Here is a 21,810-nt window from a genome sequence, read left to right as displayed (position 1 = left end):
CCCCATTGTTGTTCTCCTACTTTGTGTTGTAGAGCATAAAATTATTATGTGCTAGGCTGGGTCTGGATGGGTGTGAGGGAGACATCTGTCCTGGCTAATAATGCTGCAAACCTACAGCAGACCTGCAGCGATGAAGACAAAATCGTGTAAAGAATGAGAGGCAGTGTGAGTTTATAAACAATCTATGATTTATGATGCTTGTCAGATGTGTCCTCCATATATTAAAGCTATGGACTGGTAATTGACACATATGCTCTAGACACATTGAGCCATGGTGCTCATTTGTAAAATGTGGGTTCAGATCCGGCTCAAGTCATCCCTGCTGAAAAAAATAAATAAATAAATGCTTAAACCAGCCTAAGATGGTTTACTGGTCTTAGCTGGTCTCTTTGGGCACTTGTCAGCTGGTCAGGCTGGTAGAACAGCTAGGCCGGCTGAAGACCAGCTTGGCCAGATTGGGAGACTAGCAAGACCAGCATAAACCAACCAAGACCTATAGACCATCTAAGGCTGGTTTAAGCTATATTTTTCAGCAAGGATGTCCAGATCCCATCCCCCATTCTCCTTCCAGTTGTCTCCCTAATAATCTCTCCACTATTAATTTAAATAAATAAAATAAGTTACACTTTGGCTATTTTTGTTGATCTCTTCTTGTTGATGGATGCCACTATAGGTAGAAATTTAGACACAGTGCAATATCACAAATAACAAAAGGATGGTACAAAAGGGGTACACGCGATGTTAAAAGGCAAAGCAATTGTCCCATCCTTTGAAATACTTCTGAAATTGCCTTTCATCTCTGCACTTTTCCTCTCACCTGGCATTTTGCTTTGTGTTACTAATTGGTGTTCGAATGAAAGAGAACAGAGGAAATTAAAGTGTCATTTATGGCATCACCATGCCTATTTGCAGTAAAACAACAGTGTTGACACCTGTCTGGACACAATTTCCTCTTCTACTCTATGCCCAAGTGCAAAATTACCTGGAAGGCATGTGAACTTTCCATGTCATTTGAAGTACGAATCAGACCTATTGTGTGAGCTACCCCACACCAAATGGTGACATAAACTTGCTAAAACACATGTGTTTATTCACGTGAACCATAAACACTGCTATCAAGCCCAGCATAAACGTAGTACACTATCATTACACTTAACCTAACATTTTTGAATCTTTATTACCCATCTAGGCTTGTACATATATTTACGGCTCAATTTCAGGAAACATACCTATCTATCTATCTGTCTGTCTGTCTGTCTGTCTGTCTGTCTATCTGTCTGTCTGTCTGTATGTCTGTCTGTGTCTATAAACTTTCAGACTAGGCTTTTTCAAGCCAACCTAAAGTTTGTCCACAAACTTTTCAATCTAGTTAATATTATATCATCATTTCCCTGCCCTCATGTTCTTCCAACCCCGTGAAACTTTCTGTTTTTTGTGGAACCCAAAAGATGTTAGACAGAATGTTAGGGACTGACAGTCTCAGTCACCATTCCCTTTCAAAATATGGAAAGACAATAAAAAAAATAAAAAAAATAAATTAAAAAAAACATGCAGTGAAAGTATATAATGATTAAGGCTAGCATTCTGTCTAACATCTTAAATGAATGAGGGTGAGAAAATTAGAGCATTTTTATTTTATTTTTTGGAGATCTATTCCTTAATTTGATGCATGAAAGAAAGATGTCAAATGGGTTTGGAACAACATGGTGGTGAATGATGTTAATTTCCATTATTAACAATATTATTATTATTATTAATTCTGTAATGCATGTTAAATGTGTATCATATACTGGAATATAGGAGAGTAAACATCCATTATGTTATATGTGAAAGTAACTAGTTACTCACTACTTGAGTATTCTTTTTATTGGATACATTCTCTTACTCGAGTAATTTTTAACATTATTACTTTTACTTCTACGTGAGTAATAATTTTTTAAAAAGTAATTGTACTTTACTTTAGTAATGTATGAATCAGTCTTCATTAACGAGGATATGCTGAATGACTAAATGAGAGGAGGAGGCAAGTCGTTTGTTCAATTTGTCAATCTTGTTCAACAAGAAAATTGGCCGGATGAATTATGAATACAATGAAGTGATAAACAACTTATTACAATGGCATAAGGACTTTATTGAAACTCATTAATATTATTTAGGCTAGTATTGTCTTTTTTTATTTAATTTTTTATAGCTTGATAAAAATTCATGCTCAGCAGTTCACAATATGATAGATATTTGTTGACATTATCAAGGTTATTATCGTAAACTAAAACGAAAACTAAAACTAAAACTAAATGTAAAAAATCATTTTTTGTAAACTGAAATAAAAATAAAAATCAGCATAATTGGAAAAATTTAAACTAGACTAAAATACATTTTTATGGCTCTGAAAAAACTCAATTAAAATAAAAATAATCGTAAATATATTATATATATATATATATATATATATAATTTATTTATTTGTGATGTGAGATCCAGCTTTTGATACTTAGGGCCATTGAGGGACTCATACACAACTATTACACAAGGTGCAAACATTCACTGATATTCAAGAAGGCAACACACTACTATATGCATATTATACTTTATGTAAATACCTGTTATGTAGATTCTGAAGGGCAGTACTATATATATATATATATATATATATATATATATATATATATATATATATATATTAATCTGTTATATTTGTATAAATTCTGAAAGGGGTGTGAAAACTTATGAGACAAAATGGGAATGCAAATTTGTGCACTCAACTATACAGTATATATATATATATATATATATATATATATATATATATATATATATATATATATATATATTTAAACACCCGATTAATGAGTTATCAGCTGCCTTTTGTTTGGCTTTCTATCTTGTTTTTGAACAACAATCTAAATCGAGCAATTCTGTGATGTGGCAACTAAAACAGCCATTTTGCTCCTAAATATTTAAGTAATTTTTTTAGTCTGGAGCCCTGAAGATGTGAGATGTCGCTCCTGTGAAGACCGGAGTCTCTACTTTGGCCTGTTGAAGCATCCAACATTACCTTGGATTGTATTACGTTTGCATATTCCGAACATTTCAGCGTGGATTGTATGTGTTTTCGGTCACAATATGATTCACATTTTGCAAAGGAACTGTTATTGAAAGAAGTGGCAGTTAAACACTACCAGACCTGTGAGTAAACATTTTCATTCATATATATATATATATATATATATATATATATATATACAGTATATATATAAAATAATAATTTTATACAATTATAAAAAAAAAAAGAGTATGTCATGACTCCTTTAGGGGTGGGGTGGGATTTAAGATAAGTTTAAAAATAAGCTATATATTTGTTGACCAATAATCTGAATATTGGAGAGTTGCATCCCCTGTGGTGGTTCCCTTCATTTGCCCTTGGTACTTGTGGGGACAATATGATTTCTTTAGAATATACATTTAGCAGTACTATTTTCAAATAGCTAAAAGTATACTAAATAAAATAAAATATTTTTTTTTTATGTATGCTCTGATTTGTAAATGTAAAATTTCAAGTCTCTTACTGCCAAAAGTTCATCAACAATTACAAATTGAATGTACCCTCTTAAAGCAAAGACTTCCTGGAATCAGATCTGTAGTACCAGCCCGGTGTTATATAAACTTCCTCAGTTCCATTTCCCTGAGTGTTCATGAGCATAACTACAGAACTTCAACTTGACAGAGTTCCACTGGAACCTGACAACATGGAAAATCACTCATCTGACATGCTCGCTCAAACCCATCTCAAAAACCAAAGGAACATCTTAAATCCTGACTGTATGTTCATTATAAAACAAATGTTTTTGGACATAAATGATCATGTAAGACTGCTCTTGCTTTCTCTTACACACACACACACACACACACATACCTCAATTCAGTCAAAACTTAAGATGTACCTAGTTGTTTTTAAAACTCAGCATGTGTTTGATAGAAAAGGCCAATGCATCACACCACAGGACCAAATGAAGGTCAATCCAAGTAACCGAGAAAACACAGTTTCTACAGATGGAAAAGAGTTACAGAGAAGAAAAGTCGAGGCAGAGCTGTGCCAGATCTTTCACGTGGTCCCTTATAAACCCAATTAAATAGCTTGGGAAAAGGAAAAATCAGTGAGAAAAAAGTGGGAAGGAACTGCCACGTTGAGCTCTTTCCCCAATAACAGATTCAAAGCAAAACCAGGTCACATAAAAAAGGGGGCCATAACCATGTAATTGTGATCCATTTCTCCCAGGCTGTACAACAAACAATTCAAGTCCCATGAAAATACTTGAACACTTAAATTCTTATAGTATGCTGTGACAACATGTATAAAGGAAACATTCACATACAGTATGCTAATGAAATGTAGACTAAAACAATGGGGATGTGTGTGAACTTAAAAATCCAATAACACACAGCCGTTGTCTAGCTTTTAGGTAAAACTTTTTGTGGCTACATGCAAGTTTTCCTCAGTTTGCAGCCTTTCCCTGGGTCAAGCCGTGTTTTCATTTGTATCTGTTTATCAGTAAGCAAAAACAGGAGTTTCAAAGCAAAATTATTTAGTCTCCCAGAACAAAAGCAACTCTCTTGACAATGGCTCAGTGGAGATGGTGATGACTAAATCAGAATATACATTTTTTATGAAATGAGTCACATATCATGCTGATCTTGTCATGACAAATGAAATTATAAAACAAAACATCCTGCCATCTTTGTGTAACGGTTAAAAAAAAATAGACATTGAATGGAAAGCAAGCTATTAGCACTGCTGTTCTCATTATATTTATGGTAAAAATTCCACCTGATGCTGTTCCATAACATCAGTTACAGTGAAACGAAGGAATACCAACAATAGCACAACATCAGCATCCTTTGACAGGTCTCTAAGATCCCCAATCTGTATGCTTTGCCATGCAGCTATGAAAACCAGATGAGATGTGAGCTATTTTGGCAGAGACGTGTATAGCCATGAAGTTAGTAAGAAAAAAGTTTGAGTCCATATGTGGCCTCCATTTTCAGAAGACGTAACCATGAGAGAAACCCTATTACCGGCCATGGTCCAAAGCTAATGAGCTCTTCACTGGCTCGCAACCTGCCTCCACAAATAAATCTTTCTCTCCAGCTTCACATATCTCCATTAGTAGTCCTCAACACCTAGTGTCTACAGATCAAATCCTGGAGGTGGAACAGAAATAGGTGGGTGTTTTGTTTCCAAAGTCTGTCTGGTGGATTGCTATTTTCTGGCGTATGGGACAGAAAACTTACATGTTACAGAAATTACAGTGTTGATAATAGACTGACTGTATTTGGAGTGTAAAATTTATTATAATGGAGGCGCCTTTACACAGGCGAGTGAGGCTGCTCTGAGCAGGCACTGTGCATATACCAAATTCTATGTAAAAATGCACCCCCACATAAAAGCTGTACTAAAATACTGTATGTTAGCTCTGAACAACCTAAACCCCTAGCATCGAAGGCAACTCTGATGCTGCTTTGGTTCTGTGTAAATTAAACGCAGCATCAATGCAGCATCATTTTGTTGTAATGACAGAGTATATATTTTTTATCATTTATAATTTCATAATTTCATATATTGTTTAAAACATTAAATTCATAACGCATTAAAAAAGCATTCTTGCATTTAAAAAGTTAGATGAATGGAACAACGAATGGAACAGAACACAGGTGTCTCGAGACTCTTCAAAAAAGTTATTTAAATTTGACTCAGCATCTTGAAAACTGATGTGTGAGGCGCTTAAAAAACTAGCATGTTAATATAAAAAAACAGCACAGACGGACATTAAAAACATGTTTGGGGTGAACACCCCTTAAAGGAATAGTTCACCCAAAAATGAAAATTCTCTCATTCATTTACTCACCCTTATGCCATTTCATCTGCAGAACTCAAATGAAGATTTTTAGAAGAATATTTCAGCTTTATTTGGTCCATACAATGCAAGTGAATGGGTGCCAAAATTTTGTAGCTCCATAAATCACATAAATCAGCATAAAAGTAATCCATAAAACTCCAGTGGTTAAATCAATGTCTTCAGAAGAGATATGATAGGTGTGGGTGAGAAACAGATCAATATTTAAGCCATTTTTTTTTTTTTTTTTTTTTTTTTTTTTTTTACAATAAATTCTCCTTCCTGCTCAGTCAGTGTCCACTTTAACTTTCACATTCTTCCTCTTGTGGTTTTGGTGATTCACATTATTCATGCATACCACCCCCTACTGGGCAAGGAGAAACATAAAATACCTTAAATATTAATCTGTTTCTCACCCACACCTATCATATTACTCTGAAGATATGGATTAAAACACTGGAGTTATGGATTACTTTTATGATGCCTTTATGTGCTTTTTTGAGCATCAAAATTATGGCACCCATTCACTCACTGAAATATTCTTCTAAAAATCATAATCTGTGTTCTTCAGAAGAAAGAAAGTCTCACACATCTGGGATGGCATGAGGATGAGTAAATGATGAGACAATTTTAATTTTTGGGTGAACTATCCCTCAGTGTTATGCACTTTTTCATTGTATTAAAGCTGCCTCAGATGTAGCTTTTTTTGCAGTGTAAAGATGGCATAGCAACACTACTGTGTCCTTATAAACATGAAATGTTTCAAAGCTGGCCTTTACGTAGTCTACAAATGCCATCAACAGGTCGTAGAGCTGCCAATCAAGGGTTTGATTGTCAGGTGATTCAGAGGTTGCCGTTGAGTCTTTGAGAGCTGTGCATTCATGCTTGCAGAAAGCTAATGGATTTCTGTGGCCTCACAACTATTTTTGCACACACTCACCATCCAGTGGAACCTACTGCAATGACATTCAACAAAGTAAAGTAATCACTGGTAAAAAGAAGCTTTGAAGCAGTGTCTGCGAAATCTTTAAAACAAACCCAGCTGCAAAAGAGGTGCTGTTGCCCTGAAAAGACCAGCATTGCTAGTCACAATCATATGTTGTGCTTTGGATGTTGGTCCCCTGCATTGCTTGCTATTGTGCTGATACTGTATGTCCACCAGGCCTCATAACAAGCTTCACCAGAAAGATGATGCTGGTTGATATGGTTTTAATAGTGAACAGCATGGCAATGCAGGTTCATCAGTTTGACCAGCACCAAATCAGCACTGCAAAAACCAGCCTGGACCAGCATGGATTTTCATTTTATTTTATTTTTTCAGGGAGAACAATACAGCACTCAAAAAGGCTCTTTTGAAACTGGGTGTGTTTGACTAAATAGAAACACTGTGAAATTCAAATGAGACATTGTAGCTAATGATACAATAAAGGCCTTCACTGAAGCAGGATCCTGGATCGGAGGACTGAGAGACAAAGAGACTGAGAGATCTCTTACCTCCACAGGTCTTCCCATCGTATGTCGGACAGACCCAGTCATGGCATTCACATCGTGGTCCATAAAATGTTCCCAGTTCAGTGACCTGGCATATGCAAATCCCACACTCACACTCGCCTCTCCCGCTGCAGATCAACCCATCGGAGGTCCGACAGCGCCTCAGTGATGATTCGGCAGAGAGCTTACACTCTCCACCCACCTGCCTGCAAGATACAGAGCATTCACTCACCCCTCTGACCTTTGCCTTACACATCAAACCTCTGTTCTTCCCCTGTAGGTGAACATATGTCAGATGGTGGGTGGGTGGTGGTATGCAGTCTTCCCTTTCACTGTTAATGACAACCAGACTCCCTCTCTTTTTCTGGTGGAATTTTTTTTTAGTTTGTGTGGATCAGATGTTACTGGGTTTCCTGTCTATGTATCTTGCAATTTATGTATCTTGTAAACTAATATTTGAAGATAAAGAACAATCCTGGGAGAAATAATAGCTAATGTAATGTGGAAATCTCTACTTCAATGCAAATGGAGCCATGACTCATATGGTATGATTCTGTTAGAGTACTCAATCCCACAGAGAAGACATTGTCCATACAATAAAAATATCTCCTAGAAGAATGTGGAAGCAACAGAATAATAAACTTTCAAGGTGATTAAAGATATACAATTTAGAACAACAATTAAACACAATGTTTAAAAGTTTCATGATATATTAGGTTTGTAAATGTAATTCTAAGATTCTTAAAATAAAAATATTTGTTTTTATAATAGAGGCATAGAACTGCTGTAGCTGAATAACAATGTATGCTGTTAAAGGGACTATGAAGCAAATGGTGTCACTCTCAAGAACAAGAATTTCATTACAAACCCACTCAAAACAAACGGCAGACTATATTTCACTGTTTATTATTTTACCACCCGAGTTCCCTTGTGAAAAAGGTTTCATTTGGTAGCATTCTAACATTCCACTCCTGCTTTTCGTCTCTGCACTTTGCCTTTCTCACATTACATAGTAATATATATATATATATATATATTTTTTTTTTTTTTTTTTTTTTTTTTTTAAAGCAAACACTATTCAGGGGCTTGGTATGGTTGCACTTACATAGAACATGTTTGTCAGCAAATTTACTTTCTGATTCCATAAGACATATATTGTGCAGTGCAGTGAGACTATACAATAGACATGCTTTGTGGTACACAAGTGCTGACATTAGAGTGAATGTGCACCTGCTATGACTAAACCAGTAAGCAATTAGCAAAATCAAGTAATTTACATTTAAGTGACTGTGGAGTTTTGGAAGTGACCAAAAAGGTTTATTAAGTGATGCTGCCTGACTTTAATAAAAGACAAACTTTGTGGTAAAACAATAGTTTGAGAGGCACCCAGTAAAACAAATACAACACTTCTGGCACTTTTCCATTGATGTAAGGAAAGAAAACAGAAAGAAAAGTAAATAGTTCAAGACATAAAACCTACAAGCATAAGACCCTGTAGTTCTGTAGCTGTGACTACATAACTCAAACTTTCCCCACTGTGTAGAAACCCAGCCTGTCAGCAAAACTTGTTTGCTAAGTGCACAGAGGAAAAGAGAAAAACAGAAAGAAAAACAACATAGTGTAACTCACCTCAGTGACTGCAGTAAACTTCCTTCAATGGCTGAGAGCAAAATCAGAAGCACAGAAACTAAGACGGAGTTCACAAAAGTCTCTGCATGCATGTTTAAATCCCCACCAGAAACCTGAAGTGAAGCGCCTTCAGGAATTTTCACTTTCCCAAACAGAGGGGGAATGGGCTGGCCAAATCCTGCTCAGATTCTTCAGAGGCCAACTGTGTTCTCCATATGAAAGCGTTTGATTAGTTTTGACTCTCAGTACAAAGGCAGGAGCAAGCATAAGATATAAAATGAAAAAAGACTTAACTTTATCACCTCTGATTGGCTGTTGCATTCATGCGTTCAAAAGACATGTCTGTGATTTTGAAAAATAAACATTGTTATTTTGTTTATTAATAATGCATAGGAAACACAATTCTTAGTAACCCATGGTTTTGGGAAGTCCAGCTCATGAATCAATTCTTTCAAACTGTTCTTTTCAATTATTTCTACTGCTTTATATCAGCATATCAGAGATTGTCAGTCTTATTGTCAGCAAAGAACTTTCCGTTTATGCAGAGTTGTTTTAATAGTTTAATTTTCCAACAATAGTTTTCAATTAAGTTTCCGTCTCTCAGTTTAACTTTGATTAGCAAAGATGAATTTGGCATTTAATGTTAACATGTGAAGCAGCCATCTGTGTTTTGAGAGTTTATTTATGATGCAAAAAATCTTGAAGGAATTTTTCATAATTTTGAACCAGTCCTAAAGGAATCAGATAAGTATCCACTAAGAATACATTAAGATCCTATTGGATAAACTAAAATTGTATTATTTCATTAACAATCTATAAGCATTCCTTTAGGATTTTTTCTTCTTTTGAAAAATGATGCCTGCAGTAAAGAGCTATGACACTTTTTTATCTTACTTTTATTGTGGTAGAAGAATAAACAACTTTGTGACACCTGTTACATGCAGTGAAAATCAGACCAATGCCTTGCAGACCTCTACTGTGGTGGACAGCCTAGGAGCTAAATCTTCTAGGCTGTCTACTAACCAATTCAGTTCATTTCACTTTAGTTGTATTATTTATATAGCTAGGGATTTTTTTGGGGTTACGATTCTGAAAGCATCTTGTAAAATTTGACTGTTTGTTAGATACAGCTGTTTGGAAAATGTCAGAGTCTGCATTGGTAAAATTTACATTTGAAAACTTTGAAGAAGATTCTTTAAATATAAATTCATAATCCCGGTTCATTAAAATTTTCTGCCTGGTTCTTGGACCGACAGAACTTGGTCTGGATCTGGGTCTTGAAGGGTCTAGTCTTGGTCTGGATCTGGGTCTCCAGGGGTCAGGACATTGTCTAGGTCTTAGTGGGTCTGGTATTGGTCTGGGTCTTGGAGGGTCTGGTCTTGACTACACCTCTGTGATAGTTAAAAGCAGTAGCTAACAGATGACAACAAAATTTACTTTCCATATCCCTGCACTGCTTTCCTTTTCTATACGTCACAATTGAAAGGATATCTTTAGTTGCTTGTATTTAATGCAGAAAATATGATTTTCAGTAGGTATAACAATCAATCATTACATCACAAAACAGTTTTAAGTGATTTGAATCTCTTTCAACATGATCTGTTATCAAGGTGCAAATTATATTTTCCAACAGAAAAAAAAACAAAACAACAACAACAACAACAACAACAACAACAAAAAACAATAATGAAAATTTTGGAGAAATATTTTCTTATCACCCATAGAAGTTCTTCCAAACCACAAAACATATTTAAGGACAAACTGGCTACACTTTGCTTAAAAGATCTGTCTAGTTTTTCCATCTAGAATACACATCCATTTAATGAATGAATGAATGAATGAACAAATAACTGAATGAATGAATGAATGAATGAATGAAACAAGTTATAATATAGCAGATCTGTGAAGGCACCAGGCACCCTGATAAGTTAACATGGTACTAAGTGTGATCCAAAGAATCAAATGATAACAGGGCAATAATTTAATCTGTTAAATTTTGTAAAGATAACATTTAATAAACATTTAATAACAGCAACTTAAATTTCAGTCTATTAATTGCTCAAAAATTATTGTATGGCTTCAGAATACTTGGCATTTAGCGCACGAGTCGTAGCGATTACTTTATTGTTTCATGGTGTTTTGTCCTTCACAGCTGCTCATTCATTTTAATGACAAACAGCCGTGTGAATATCATACAGGTTTAAAGCGAAATTAGGATAAATAAATAAAAGAGAATTTACCTTTTTTGGCGAACTTTTCTTTTAATTTAGCAGTTAAATAAGTAATATACGCAGTAGTATATATACTTTTTTTATTTACGTTTTTTAATTCAACGACATTTCATCTGCATTCAGCATTATGTTTGCAAAAGAATGACAAACCTGTAGCCTACATATCAGTCCAATGTGTACATTGTAAAGGCCTCAGGATCTCATCCCGTGCGCTCTGCTGTAGCGGGTCACGCGCATCCGGTGCGCAGCTGTCGCGCGGCTGCTGTAACTGAAGCTCGAGCTCCAAAGAACGGGTCATGGATTATACACCGAACTAACGACGATACTTCAATAACCAGTAAGTAAAACGAGCTTTTTCTCTCTTTTCACCTTGTGAATTCGCTTAAGGTGTCATCTAAGAGATGTGTTTTGTTTTATTCGGCTTGTTTGCATGTCTACCAGGAAGTGAATTTACCGACTGCGCAGCCAAAGGCCTTTGTTAAAACATACAGTGATGTCATGGGTTTAAAATGCTTTTCGATACGTTTGTGAAACATTTAGACAATAACGTAGGTAATGCCATGTTCGAAGTGGCATTTTTTTGTTATGTAACTCGTGTGTTTTTATGTTATTAAGTGAGAGGGATTGCGGCTGCAGCTCTGCTCTCCTCTGTTGCCATGGTAACCTTGCAGCAGCGGGAGGAATCTCTTTACATGATGTTAATGCATCAGGGCTGATGTAATTGTGTTCCGGTGTGCCACGTAGCCTAAAGTGTATAGACGTAATCTCGAGTGAATTTATTTTGTAATATATATATATATATATATATATATATATATATATATATATATATAATATATATATATATATAAAAAAATACAATAAAAAATAAAATTATATATATATATATATATATATATATATATATATATATATATATATAAAATTTTATTTTTTATTTAATTTTTTTATTTTTTTTATATCTGATACATCTTTGATGACAGGTACAATAAAATGTCCACCACACAATTACTTGGTAGAATATCTCTGTTGGTCAGAGATGCAGAGTGTTTAAATACAGTAACGTGGTGTTGTGTATCTGATTCTGTGGGTCCAGATGGTTGTTGGGAAATACGCGAAGCACAGCAAAATCTATCTATTCTGCTACATGCTTTATGTTCTGTAGCACATTTAAGAAACTAAAGAGCTTCCTTTTTGGTGATAGTTATCCTTATAGTGATAGTATATATATATATATATATATATATATATATATATATATATATATATATATATATACACCCTGGCGGCCAAAAGTTTGGAATAATATACAGATTTTGCTGTTTTGAAAGGAAATTGGTACTTTAATTCACCAAAGTGGCATTGAACTGATCACAAAGTATAGTCAAGACATTTCTGATGTAAAAAAACTGCACCATCACTATTTGAAAAAAAGCAATTTTTGTTCAAATCTAGACAGGCCCCATTTCCAGCAGCCATCACTCCAACACCTTATCCTTGAGTAATCATGCTAAATTGCTAATTTGGTACTAGAAAATCATTTACCATTATATCAAACACTGCTGAAAGCTATTTGGTTCGTTAAATGAAGCTTAACATTGTCTTTGTGTTTGTTTTTAAGTTGCCACAGTATGCAATAGACTGGCATGTCTTAAGGTCAATATTAGGTAAAAAATGGCAAAAAATAAAAAATAAAAAATAGGTTTCTCTAGAAACTCATCAGTCAATCATTGTTTTGAGGAATGAAGGCTATACAAGGCTTGAACTTACCAAAAAACTGAAAGATTTCATACAAAGGTGTACACTACAGTCTTTAAAGACAAAGAACAACTGGCTCTAACAAGGACAGAAAGAGATGTGGAAGGCCAGATGTACAACTAAACAAGAGATTAAGTACATCAGAGTCTCTAGTTTGAGAAGCTGATGCCTCGCATGTCCTCAGCTGGCAGCTTCATTGAATTCTGCCCGCTCAACACCAGTTTCATGTACAACAGTAAAGAGAAGACTCAGGGGTGCAGGCCTTATGGGAAGAATTGCAAAGAAAAAGTACCCATTTCTTTCCATAAGAGCTAAATCTGTACATTATTCCAAAATTTTGGCCACCAGAGTCTATATACTGTGTGTGTGTGTATATATATATATATATATACGTATATATATATATATATATATATATATATATATATATATATATATATATATATATATATATATATACATATATATATATATATATATATATATATATATATATATATATATATATATATATATATATAAAACCAAACCACTTTTGTAACAAACTACCTTAAAAACAAACTCACAACACCAGAGGATCACTTGATCCACCATTAAAATGTTTAGTGTTTGCATCCTGCCTTTAGGCAAATAGTCCTTTCTCAAAAAGTGAAACTAATTGCAGTGTTCTGCAACTTACCCCTGCATTACTGCACTTACACCCTGTAATTTTGTTTTCACTGTCTTCAAACCTCTATCTATCAACACTTTCTAACTGTAGCAATTACTTTGCAAATGCCTTTGACTATGTAGAAGCTGTTCTCAGCAGGCCACAATGTTCTTGAAACAAATGTAAGAACTTTAAGATACAACTTGCTAAATGTGGGAAAAGTAATATTGATATGTTAAAATATGTTAATATTGTATCCATATTTGCACGGCAAATATCAATATTATAATTGACATTTTTCCATATTAGTATTATGGTGCTAAACATTTTTTTTCTCTTTGCCAGATCGATCTAGGAATTCAACAACAGTCCCATAGAAGATGCAGTTATCGTGCTTCACACATAATCCCTTACTATTTTTTTACGATTTCAGTGGTAACATTAACTGAGGTATTTTGACAAAAATGTTAGTATCATATAAAATAGGCTAACCTTTTTGGTGAAATCTATTATATTTTTGTGTATTGAAACTGTGTTGTAATAAATAATGTTTTTAGTGTTTGTTTAGGCTGCTATTGTGCTCATGAATACTATAATTTGTTTTTAGAAAGACTAGCTACATTGACCTAACCACAGAAATAAGGAGCCATTATGGTCTTATATGATTATGGCTTTGTATTGTACATAGATATTAGGAAATAAACTGGCCTTGTTTTGGAACTGGCACATTTATATAAATTTAACAATGCATTTGGTGATTTGGAAACAGTTCTCTTAAGTCCAGTGAAGACGAACATTGAGTGAAATATCGCAATATATCATAGTTTTGAATCGCAGTACACCTAAAATAAAGAACTGCAGTAATATCGTATTGTGACCTAAATATAGATATTATATCGTTTCGCCAGCTAACTTGTGATTCCCACCCCTGTAACTTCTTTTGGTAGACTTTTCATTGTAACAATTGTTTTTGACTGTTTGAAGAAATTAATGGGCTTACTGTTTAAATTCGTACCATGCCAGATTGCATTGTGCCAAAATTACCTTTAAATGACCTTGATGTTTCAACATTTTATGTTAAGACTGAATTAGAAAAGCTTACCAACTAAGGCAGAAGCTCTTGATCAAATTGTACACCATTTTACACATGAAGTCCTGCCTTAGCTAACTGGGGATGTGAAATAATTTGTGCTGTGAGCTATTTGTGTTTATATCACATGTAAAGGTCTAGATTGTAGATGTTATGTGTTATAGCATCCATTGACCACACTTATTTATAAGTAATGGGTCATCAACAGAATAAAAGACTTACTGTATGGTGTCTTTGCAGGACAGGCCTCAACTCCACCAATCAACTGTCTTTCGTACTGAATTCCACCCCTCTCTATGCCGGGGATGAATGCACCAATGAGGAGCCTGACCGTGAGTAACCTGTTCCCAAATTCCCATCCGTCCATGACTCCGCCACTCAGTGTTGCATTTATGCCTTGTCTGATGTGGTGGACATTTTTTTGTCGATATAATTGTACCCGTTTGGTACACCATATGCCATGTAAACTAACTGTTGTGTGTTATTTACAGGGTATGCCTGATCGCATGTTATGTGCAGTGCTGGAGCAATTTCAGCTTTACTTTTCCCGTTGGTATGTGCGCTTTGTTTCAGTGAGTGTGTGATATCCATGTTTTTATTATTGTCCTCGGTAAGAATGGCCTTATTGCCAATATTCTGCAATATCGGCTGCCTTTCGTTTGTGTTATGGTGAAGATCCAGTGTGATCTTTGCAGAAGGTAAGTCGGTATTTCTGTGTGTCAACAGTCTTTGTTTTATGTACATCATATGCTTGATTGTGTTTAGCGGTGGCTGCGCAACACTACAATACAAACTGTCTGATTCCGTACAGAGCTGTGTTCTCATGTTGTACTGGACAGCCGCAATGAAGACATAGCCCAAATCTCTTTGCATGCCTCTGTAGTTGTAGCATATTTTTCCACTTAGGTCTTTCATGACACTTTTTCTGAGGTCATTTTTTATACCATATAATTTCGGAACTTAGCATTTAGTTTATCACATGAAATGGCTTTTTTTCCAATAAACTAGATTGCACTTTTCAGAGCACAACAGCATCAGCATCCAACAAAAAACAAATCTGAGGGTAACAAACACAATTTGAGCTTTGGTCGATGTGTCATTTAAGTTATCGTTCGTGGTTGATGTGCTCCTGTCTTTCAGATCCACTCTCTCTATAGCACAGCGAGCCCAAGCATGCTGAAGCGGAAGCAGAGCTCACGGGTCGAGGCCCAGCCCATGACCGACTTTGGGCCCGATGAAACACTAACCGACAGTGCTGACATCCTTTGGATCAACAAACCAGTATGTAAAAAAAAAATCACTGAAGCCCACACTCCATAAAGAAAAGAGATTTGTGGCAGCAGTCAACAGCGAACACCTTGTTCTATCGCGTGGCACAATAATGCATCAAACAATAACTCTTAACTTTTCCATGTGTGGTTTGGCCAAACCAGCTGCAAAAGAACAGTGTTGCGCATCAAAACATTTTGATGGAGTCTTGGTTTTTCTTTTTCTGATGTATTACACTAGGTATCCCCTCCCACAGTGAAATCCCATTGGTCCAAAATCCCACTCCACGTAGCTGTAAATTTAAGGAATAGTTCACACAAAAATGAAAATTCTTTCATCATTTACTCATCACCATCACTCATATGATTTTTTTTTCTTCTGTACAACACAAATCAAAATGTTGAAACATGTAAGCATGAATTATATTAGAGAACTGTGACAGAAGTCAGGATTTTCAGCAAAAAAAAAAAGAAGAAGATAATTTTGGTCTGTTCTTCACATAAAGCTATTGTATTGCTTCAAAAGACTATATAGCGGAATATAAAATATTACATAATTTTTAATGATCGTTTGTTATAAGTAAATAATAATTTATAACATAAATATTAACAATACCTTAAACATACTAGAGCACAAACATATAGACTATTTTTATGGTGCTTTTTTGCCCTTTTTGGAGCTTGACAGCCCCTGGTCACTGTATACTTCTGTTATTTGGAAAAGAGCAGGATGAACATCATTCCAAACATCCACTGAACAAAGAAAGTCAGGTAACAGGTTTGAACAGACATTAGGGTGAGTAATCTTAATTTTTGGGTGAACTACTTCTTTAAGCATCAAATATGTTCTTTTTGGATCTTTTGCTTTTTTACACAGCATTTTGCTTTCACTGAGGACAGAAAATGCATCACACTCACACTGCGACAAAGTGCTAAAAAATGCCTTAAACTTCTTGATTGATGCTGTGCTTTTTCTCCTTAGTGGGTTCATTCTCTCCTGCGGGCCTGTGCCATAATCAGTGTAATTTCAGTGTGTATGAACACACCTATGACCTTTGAGCACTACCCACCCCTGCAGTACGTCACGTTCACCCTGGACACACTGCTCATGTTCCTCTACACCGCAGAAATGATTGCCAAAATGCATATCAGAGGTATCATCAAGGTAAAACACACTATCAGTTGTCATGGCTTGTAACAAAAATGAAATGGGGAAAAAATAGACTGTGTCTTTTGGAAGTGAATAAATGGGCAGGTGGCTGATTCGAGCCCTTTAATTACTGCTAAATAATGTGTGGACAGTTTAATTGCTGAATCAAGGATAACAAGTGCACAGAGAGACATTGAATAGTGAATAATTTGCCTCTTGAACTATAAAAGAGCTGAGTATTGGAATTGAAGACTTTTCTTTTCATTATCTATTATATGGCATGGAAAGCAATTTTTTTGTAGAAGATAGAGTAACTAATTTGTTCCCTTAGATCATGTGAGGACAGGGTGATTAGCCTTGCTCCAATTATATGCTAAGTTAACATGCATTTTAATTTTCTTTGGGAAGAGTGACTCATAGCATTATTGTACTGGTGACTGACCTCTGTTTTACTAATTAAGCCTATTTGTTTTGTATTCCTGTCTTTGAAGTGCTTGTTATGATCAGTGAAAATCTTTTATTTATTTATTTTTTATGTTTTGTTGTTAGCAATTAGCAGGCATATTTTGGGTAATTACATATATTCTTGAGACTGTATTATGAATACTCACTAATGGCATTGTAAAAGCACTGCATTAATGGTAAACATGTACTTTTATGTGAAGCAGGCCATCGTATTTTATAACTGATTCATTCAGCCAAAAAACTACCAGTTGCCCTTAATAAGTCAGTCAGACCTTCACACAATTTGCAATGAATTATGTTTTTGGCCTACTGATACAACATGAGATCTATTTGAGCAGCGTATCTTATCAGAAGCTTTGAAATCCCAGGTGAATTCTTGGCCTATGTCTCAGGAGGGCAAGTACTTTATCCTTTGTAGTATCTGCCTTTCTATCAAAGAAAGGCCACTGGAGCATGAACGCAATCTGCGCTCAAGCAAACAAACCTGAGCATGTCACATCTGTGATGTCATTTCCTGTGCCCCAGCTGCATAAACGTGCATATAAATGACTCCTAGCTCCTGCCTGTGTTTTTTGCCAGTATTATTTACAATATTCCTCATGTGCTCTGCCCCCAATGAGATTATTTCTGGCTTGTCTGCAGAGTTTGATAGTTCTTATTAGTGAAATGTTTTATGTCACAACAGTGTCTGCCTTGTTTAGGTGTTCAAGGTGCACACCATTTAAGCAGTGCATCGCAAAATAAGTGCTCTGAAGTGCTCACACATCTATGGGCTGATTTTTGTTGTCTTTGTTGTTAACAACTGCCAAAGCCTTTCATTAGACCAGTGGGCCAGCTGCTGCTCACCTGTGGATTTTAATTTATAGTCTGTATTTTATCACCTGCCTCTGTTTCCAGGGAGAGAACTCCTACGTTAAAGACCGCTGGTGCATGTTTGATGGCTTCATGGTGGTCTTTCTGTGGGTCTCCCTTGTGCTTCAGGTACAGAAATGTTACCTTCTGTGTTATTTTCAATGTGAAGTCAGGGCACAAATAAATCTGCTGGCCCACTCAGTCCAGTAGTTCAGATTTGTACTTGCGCTGCTCACATTTTCACTGGCCATATTACAAAATATTTATATTGAACATTTACATAAATACATTTTAAGCAATGCATTTTTATATGCGGCAGAAAAATATATGTCTTTTTTCATAAAAAAAATAAAAATTGGCTGGAAATTACACAACTTGGCACAACTTTGAAAACTATGGCATATGATGGAAAACATCACTGGTTAGTTTATAATTCTCTACCAATTTTAACTGATCCTTCTAAGACTATCACCAGTCATTCTGGCAATTTCAACTAAACCTCATTTATATTAGCCAACCCGATGACATTACCATAGTGGCATATTTAAATGAGCAGAATTCACAACAACATTGTTCAATACATCACAAAAAAAAAATAAAAAAAATAAATTATGTTTGCAAGGCATACAAACACATATACTGTACAAGATCAACAAATAGAAGAAGTAGTGACAATGCAGCACGAGACCGGTTGGGCACTGGATACTTCTGTCAACTGGCCTGAAACTCTCTCACACTGGCCCCGGACATCTACCTATTGTTATTGTTGAGCCCTGGAAGTGCTTATTTTAAATTAAAAAGCACTGAGATTCTTGGGTAACTTTGCTCATCCAGTTGTCCCTCTGAATAATCTCAAGGTGTTTGAAATAGCAGAGATTGTGGACCAAATGTCACCTTGGGGAATGTTACGCATTCCGAGGGCCCTCATAATGATCCGAGCATTCCGAATCTACTTCCGATTTGAGCTGCCACGTACCCGGATAACCAACATTCTTAAGTAAGTGTAAGAGCCATAATGAAGAATGTGAGGAATTGTCAGATTGTTTTTGTATCAGTCACTTAAAAATTCACTTCCTTTCAGACGATCGGGGGAGCAAATCTGGAGTGTGTCCATATTTTTGCTCTTCTTCCTGCTCCTGTATGGAATCTTGGGGGTTCAGATGTTTGGCACCTTCAACCATCACTGCGTTACGAATGATACACAGAAAGGGTAGGCACTATTTTATAATCACTATTAACTAATTCTAATAGGCTGGTAATCACAAATACCTATTCTTAAGCACAATTTAACACAATAAAATCATCTTTATAATCAAAACTCAATAAGATGTTGGTTAATGGAGAAAAATAACCTTGGGAGAAACCAGGCTCACTGTGGGGGCCAGTTCCCCTCTGGCTAACATCATGAATATAATGCCAATATTACTTATGTATAGTGCAAGTCATGGTTTAAAATGATTAAACTAAGTAAGTGCTAAGGGCCAGTGTTTAAACAAAGATTTTGTATGAACTGTAAGATTAATGACTAATGTCTTTGAAGTCCATCCTGGATTAACTGCAGAAGTTCACATAGATGCATTGTCCTTTGTTAGTTGGCTGATGAAGGCTTTTGTTGGCAATTAATTGATAGTCTATGTATTCCATTTTAAGAATGTAGTCCATCATTAGACCAAAGTGATGCAGGCAGAGATGAGTGATGCACATCACAGTTCAACCAGTAGGTCATTTCGGTGAGGTCTATCCTAAGTCCAAGGTTCAGGCAGTGGCATCTGAAGTATCCCATGTCTTATGGTTGGAGTTGGTATCAGTTTATCCTCTGAAGTCTATCGTAATAGACTGAAGTGATGTCTGTCTGGCACCAGCTTCATTTAGTCGTCATCACTCAGAGGCACGTAGCAGTGGAGTCGGGATCTGTGGATCTGGCCGGTAACCTCGGGATATGAATCCTGAGGTTGAGACAGGGAAACAAATAGAATAATATTAGAGTAGATGCGTTATAGATCATGATAAATGTTTCTGATTCCGGCAGATCTAACTAAAGCAGCCTAATTGTGAGTTGATGGATAAATTAGGTGTATGCCTGGCTAAATAAATGAGTCTTTAGCCTAGACTTAAACTGAGTGAGTGTGTCTGCATCCCAAACAGTGTTAGGGAGACAATTCCATAGTTTAGGAGCCAAATAGGAAAAGGATCTACCTTCTTTTGTGGATTTTAATATTCAAGGAACTATTAACAGGCCAGAATTTTGCGATCGTAATGAACGTGATGGAATATAGTGTGGTAGGTCACTTAAGTACTGCGGAGCTAGACCATTCAAAGCTTTGTATGTAGTTAACAACATTTTAAAATTAATAAGAAATGTAACAGGTAACCAATGTGTAATGAACTGGCTATGAAGACGGTGTTAGGATCCATGTGCTGGAAGTTTATTATGAACACAAGCAAACAATCCAAATTGGCAGGCAAATAGAGGTAGTTGTAAAGCAAGCGGTATAATCCAGTAAACCAAAAAGACAGTCCAACAAGGCAAACAAAACAAAGGGGTATCCAAAAGGCAGTAAATCCAGGAAAACAGGCAATGGTCATAACATGAAAACAATCAGCAGAGGCAATGGAAAAACGCTTGGTAAGGCAGGGCCAACTGGCAATACTTCGCAAAGTCAAAATGGAACAGTGTGGTATTTATATAGTTTAAACAGGAAGTCACCAAAGAAGAAACAGTACAGAGTTAGCATTCGGGAGAGGGCTCCCTCTGGTGGTTGGTAGGAGGGGTAACAACCTCGGATGTCACACAATGTAACTACAATAAAATGGGGCTAATATGATCATATTTCTTGGTTCTAGTCTGCACTCTGGCTGCTGCATTTTGAATCAATTGAAGTTTATTTATTGAACTTGCAGGACATCCTCCCAGTAATGCATTACAATAATCTAGTCTTGAGGTCATGAACACATCAATTCGTTTTTCAGCATCAGCAACAGAGAGCATGTGTCGTAACTTAGCAATATTTCTGAGGTGGAAGAATGCTGTTCTACAAATACTGGAATTTTATTTTCAAAGGACAGATTGGTATCAAATATAACACCTAAGTTCTTCGCTGTAGAAGATGATGTAACAGTACATCCATCGAGAGTCAAATTATATTTTAGCGGCTTATTTTTAGAGGTTTTTGGTTCAATAATTAGTACCTCTGTTTTGTCGGAATTAAATAGAAGTAAATTACTGGCCATCCAATCTTTGATTTCATTGATACACGCTACTAATTTGGAAAATTGTGAAATTTCATTGGGTTTTGAAGAAATATAATGTTTGGGTATTGTCGGCATAGCAGTGGA

General features: G+C 35.7%; 2 protein-coding genes across 7 annotated transcripts in view; one reads left to right on the top strand and one right to left on the bottom strand.

Annotated features, from left to right (window-relative positions):
• itgbl1 (integrin, beta-like 1) overlaps positions 1–9,237 on the bottom strand; it is a 77,843-nt gene extending 68,606 nt beyond the window's left edge. Inside the window, exons 1-2 of the mRNA XM_051709756.1 lie at positions 9,012–9,237; positions 7,386–7,588 (exon numbers count right to left, since the gene is read on the bottom strand). Of these exons, the coding sequence (XP_051565716.1) occupies positions 7,386–7,588; positions 9,012–9,103 (295 nt within the window). The 5' untranslated portion in view covers positions 9,104–9,237. The remainder of the gene's footprint in view (positions 1–7,385; positions 7,589–9,011) is intronic.
• A 2,207-nt stretch (positions 9,238–11,444) lies between these two features.
• Positions 11,445–21,810, top strand: part of nalcn (sodium leak channel, non-selective) — a 213,835-nt gene continuing 203,469 nt past the window's right edge. For 2 of the 6 annotated variants that reach the window (XM_051709745.1, XM_051709743.1), the window contains exons 1-9: positions 11,476–11,579; positions 13,995–14,099; positions 14,980–15,071; positions 15,231–15,292; positions 15,880–16,020; positions 16,990–17,172; positions 18,520–18,603; positions 19,332–19,471; positions 19,556–19,684. In XM_051709745.1, the coding sequence (XP_051565705.1) occupies positions 15,251–15,292; positions 15,880–16,020; positions 16,990–17,172; positions 18,520–18,603; positions 19,332–19,471; positions 19,556–19,684 (719 nt within the window). In that variant the 5' untranslated portion in view covers positions 11,476–11,579; positions 13,995–14,099; positions 14,980–15,071; positions 15,231–15,250. Of the gene's footprint in view, positions 11,580–13,994; positions 14,100–14,979; positions 15,072–15,230; positions 15,293–15,879; positions 16,021–16,989; positions 17,173–18,519; positions 18,604–19,331; positions 19,472–19,555; positions 19,685–21,810 lie in introns of all 6 variants that reach the window. The other 4 variants (XM_051709748.1, XM_051709746.1, XM_051709744.1 and 1 more) reach the window with 4 other exon arrangements.

The sequence above is a fragment of the Myxocyprinus asiaticus genome, chromosome 11 (genome assembly GCF_019703515.2).
Source record: "Myxocyprinus asiaticus isolate MX2 ecotype Aquarium Trade chromosome 11, UBuf_Myxa_2, whole genome shotgun sequence".
Classification (NCBI taxonomy): domain Eukaryota; kingdom Metazoa; phylum Chordata; class Actinopteri; order Cypriniformes; family Catostomidae; genus Myxocyprinus; species Myxocyprinus asiaticus.
This window is presented reverse-complemented; position numbering and strand designations above follow the sequence as displayed.